This window comes from Myripristis murdjan, chromosome 14 (assembly GCF_902150065.1).
Source record: "Myripristis murdjan chromosome 14, fMyrMur1.1, whole genome shotgun sequence".
In the NCBI taxonomy this organism is placed as follows: Eukaryota; Metazoa; Chordata; class Actinopteri; order Holocentriformes; family Holocentridae; genus Myripristis; species Myripristis murdjan.
The window spans coordinates 11724185-11729184 of NC_043993.1; the positions used below are offsets into that span (position 1 = coordinate 11724185).

Genomic DNA, 5000 nt, shown 5'->3' on the forward strand with positions numbered 1-5000 from the left:
TCAGTCCATGCTTTAAGACAACATATATCTAATATCCTTAAAGTTTAAAATAAGCAGGAAAAACTGAAACTTGGCATTAAAAATCTGAACCGACCCAACGGGAGAGGTCGGGCCCGTCGGGTTCAGGCAGTCGACTCTTGTGAGCAAAAAATCTGGATAAAATTTGAGGGGGAAAAGAAATCAACATTCATTCAATTTCATCTCAGTTTGACTTCTATTTACGTCATTATGGTGGTCATGCTTTTGGGATTATGCAAAAAAAATAGCCTGGATTTCATTTGCACTGCTGAAAATGACATAAATGCACAACACGAAGAGGTCAAAAATCTTCTTGTTCCATCATTGTAAACTGATCAAAGAGCTCACTGACATTGAAAAAATGGCATTTTGAGTTGACAACCCCATGACCAAACTGTGCAAATAAAATCTGCATCGTAATAAATCCTTTAGTCTCATTTTCAGTGTTCAAACCAGTGAGATGAGATAATCCCACTAAGTTTACAATGCAGTTTCACTTGTTTTAAGAGGTTTTTCTGAGGGGGGAAAGTCTAAATCTGTTGCAACGTGGCCAAATAAGGCTGATCAGCGCACTACGATCAAGAAAATGACACACTGATTCAAGAATCATGGAAACAGGTTGATAAGCATTGAAAACAAAGGGGATTATTTTGTACCATGTTTGAAGAAAAACAAGATGCCTGAACCCTGAAGATGAGACTGAATGACGCAGTAAGGAGATTTTTTTTTTTTTTTTTGCAGTACAACTAGAAATAGGTGTATGTGTGTGTGTGTGTGTGTGTGTGTGTGTGTGGTGGCTATGTATTTCAGAAAGCCTGGTGGGTTTGCTACTAGTGATATTAGCATTGCTTGTCACAGCTGATGTGTAATCAATTGGACTGCCTCTGCTCTACTGAAACTGCTTCTATTTCTGTGCAGAAAGAAACCACTAAAGAAATCGTTTGAGAAACCTGACCTTCTGGCTTCACAGCATAAAACACACACACACACACACACACACACACACTCACACTCACTCACTCACACTCACTCGCTCACACCATCCAACAGTTAAAGGAACACACTGTTCTATTAATACGACAGAATACAGTTGGAGACACTTTTTAGGCCGGAGGCATCGAAACACACTCTAAGTCATCTTGTTATGTACGTGTTTGTGTTTTTGTGTGTGTGTGTGTGTGTGTGTGCACGTGTGTGCGTTTGTGTGTGTTGTATATTCAAGTTGGCATCTGTTAAACGTCTCCAGAGATGTAAAGAGAGGGTGGATTTGACATTGGCAGTTAATTTTGACAGTTGATATCCCCGCGACTGTTAGGCAGCTGTTTTTGTAGTTTTGTTTTTCTCAACCATAACTGAATTTATCTTTTATTTGGATGGATCAACACATTCTCACCCTCCTCCCCTCTCCTCTCCCTCCACTTATCCTTCACTCTGCTCTCCACTCCCCTCTTCTCCTTGCCCTCCTTGCTCCAGACCACTCTATCATATTGAATTAAACATCATCCAGCAGAAATTAAAATGTTTTTAATTTAGGAAGTTTTAATCAGTTTCCTTGGAAAGGGGATGAAGTGTTTATTACATTTCTGCAGCTGGGACTCTTAACAAGTTATGTCGCTAACAAATTGAGAGGTTTAGGTCGTAACAGAAACCAGAGAATTGGGTGTAACTACAGGATACAGTGATAATAAAACAGACACATACAAAAACACATCTATGTATATATACACAGACACACACACACGTGCACACACACACACACACGTGTGCACACACATGCTGTAAAAGCAACAGATAATACATTCAGCTGTTACTAATTTATCAGAGCTGGATGCTGGAAAGTACCAAATATCACTCCTGTTGCACAACCAGTTGACATGCACAGCCACCTACACACACACACACCCACACACACCCCCACACCCACACACACAAAGAAACAGTAACAGTAACACCCTCAGCGCCTATACTTATATCTCCTCATTCATCGTCTCACACCCATTTAGGCTCTCTCTTTTTCTCTCTCTCTCTTTTTTCTTCCTCTTTTCTCCTTCCCTCCATCTATCCAGTGTAACGTGTTTATGTGACTTGTCTTCAACCCGCTCATTACACACACACACACACATACACTCACGCACACAGATACACACACGCACACACACATACACGCACATGGGCACACACTCACGCTTATTCTTATTGTAGAGAATTTAACATGGGAGGGTTCAGTGACACAATGAAGACATACACTCATGCAATAAACACAGGATCACACACACACTTATAGACACACACACACACACACAGTGCTCTACCCCCTTTATCGCCTCTGTTGTGACTGACAGAGCTCTCACACTGTCTTGATTGACATATTGATCGGCTAAAGACTGTCGAGGAGTGAAATCGCAGCATTAAAGCGAACAATAAGAGTTCTTTAAAACCCTTAAGATGACACCTGCAGTGTGTTATTATCACACCGACACTCTCACCCCCGCCTATCCCCCAGCTGCTGTAAAATGACACCATTAGTTACTCCGCTGTTTCTGTGCATCTCAGATTTGCATGTAGCAGTGAGGATGTGCTGCAAGAGGGTCAACTTGCAGCTACTATTGATCCCATTGACTTATTGCAAAAAAAGTAAAGTAATTTAGTCTCATATTCAGTCTTGAAATCTTGTTTTCCTTAAAACAAGAAAAAAATCTAGTATAAATATGTTGAGTCGAGGCAAAATGAGGCAGATCAGCCCACTAGTATCAAGAAAATGACACTTGATTAAAGGAAGTTTGATTAGCAGTGAAAGCAAGTGGGATTATCTCATCCCACTGCCAGATTTTTTTTTTTTTTTTTTTTTTTGAAGAAAAACAACAGACCTTGGCAGGAAACATATAGCCCAGCAATAAAAATCGGATTCACCCCGACTATAGGGGTTTTATTTTGTGCATGGAGAAGTTACCGTTAACTACAGAAATATGAAACAATGATAGATAGATAGATAGATAGATAGATAGATAGATAGATAGATAGATAGATAGATAGATAGATAGGTATACTTTATTGATCCCAAACTGGGAACGTCTTCCTGCAGAGGCAGAAGAAATTGGTCTGATTTCAACTTTGAATTTTATTCTTAAGTTTCCCATGAATCCCTTAGTGTACATTTATCAAAAACTGTTCTTGATTTTGAGTAACACTGGCATTAACAGGACCACTAACCAGACACAATAGTTTGTAGCAGTTGTCTTGACTCATTTGTGGACAGCACAATTGTAACTAGAGGCTTGAAATTAAACCCTGACAGCCTAAAGAGGCAGTAATAAACTTTCACACACACGAGTGCACATGAGTTTTACACAATATCACAGTTTTTTTGCCACTGGCACCTGCACAAAGAGAAGAGCAGATGTGTACATATCAACATATTGCAGTTGCATTTGACAGCATATTTATGTAGTTTCTGTAAAAACACTCCTTTAGTTCATTGTTTACTTCTTCATTGCTTTACCACTTTATTATATTGTCATCAGCTGCTCTGCTGTTGTGCACAAAAAAATGGCTTTTCGACTAAGTTTACAGCTCTGAACAAGCTTTTACTACTTCTTACCTTCCTATAGAGCAAAGCACCGTCCCACTTGTTTGTATAATATAGAAAATGTCTTGTATCTGCACTATTGATAAAAAAAAAAAAAAAAACATTTTTACTCCTCCTCCTCTCTCCCTCTCAGCACTGAATGAGCCAACCATAGACTACGGCTTCCAGAGGCTTCAGAAGGTCATCCCTCGACACCCCGGGGACCCTGAGAGGCTGCCAAAGGTACACGGACATTTTACAATTTTTGACATGTGTTTATAAACTGAATGAGAGCGCTGGTGCCTTTCTTCAGTTGGTTGTGTCTTGCTCAAAGGCACTTCAGCAGGACACAAACTGTAGCTCTCACAGAGATCTAACCTGTGCTTTCCTTGGTGGCTCAACTGGTGGTTTCTCTGACCACCACTGCTGCCAAAGACACAAGATCACACACACACACACACACACACACAGTTCTGACTGTATGATAAAGGACCTCTCGTGGTTGCTGGTTGATTCAAAAGAGCTACAGTTTGTGTCCCGTTCACTGTCCAGACTTGCACGCCAAGGTAAAACCACACTCGCGGCAGAGATCAGAGAGTGCACTCTTCTACTTAATAATGATTTCTTTTTAATAGTGTTTACACTTTGTTTGTTTTGTTGTATGTTTGTTATGTGCTGATTCTGTTCCCAGTCTCCTGTGGGAGATTTGTGTCTCTTGTGTCTTTACCTCTTTGTGAACTCTGCATGTGCGAGCTGGTTAACCCCGTTTAGAGGGAGGGTGTTTGAATCTCCTCCAGATCACAGCATCATATCTAATTATTTGTTTATCAGCTAGAGATCAAGCAGAATATTTAGAGGATTAGCAGATGTAAACAATTAGCACCAAATGATGCGCCCTGCTTTGATACAAAGACCTGTCATCTTGATCTGTATTTGCACGGGGACGGTCTGTGTGTGTGTGTGTGTGTGTGTGTGTGAGAGCTCTCCGAGGTAAACAGGTTCAACTTTGAACTTGGTTAGCTGGGTGGGCGGGGTCATGACCTTGCAAACAGCTGCCTGGGGTTGGCTCCTGTCCCCGCTGGTGCCGTTCCAGGATTGGCTGTCAGCGCAGTGACATCATCAAAGAACGGGCATGCTGGGCTCCTCGTGGCACGGCGTGATGTCATCATCAACTTGCCGACACCCTGACTCCTGCACATGTGTTAGCAATCGCATTTACTGAGCGTTATCGTGGTGGGAACAGCGGTTGATACGTCACACATTTACACACTCCATACCTCAAATGTGTGTGTGAGAACTATATGGATCCATGCGGTCGGGAACATACACTGATTCGTCGTTTCACAGTGAACATTTCAGTCCTGAAGATTTGTTCATTATGAGACAACAATGAGAAATTCGGTGTTTTCTCAGGCTA

The 5000-nt window shown here is 41.3% G+C and overlaps 1 protein-coding gene across 3 annotated transcripts in view; it reads left to right on the plus strand.

The window, feature by feature from the left end:
- LOC115371127 (transcription factor COE1-A-like) overlaps positions 1-5000 on the plus strand; it is a 112359-nt gene that overhangs the window by 88772 nt on the left and 18587 nt on the right. For all 3 annotated transcript variants that reach the window (XM_030068286.1, XM_030068287.1, XM_030068288.1), the window contains exon 11: positions 3738-3826. In XM_030068286.1, the coding sequence (XP_029924146.1) occupies positions 3738-3826 (89 nt within the window). The remainder of the gene's footprint in view (positions 1-3737; positions 3827-5000) is intronic.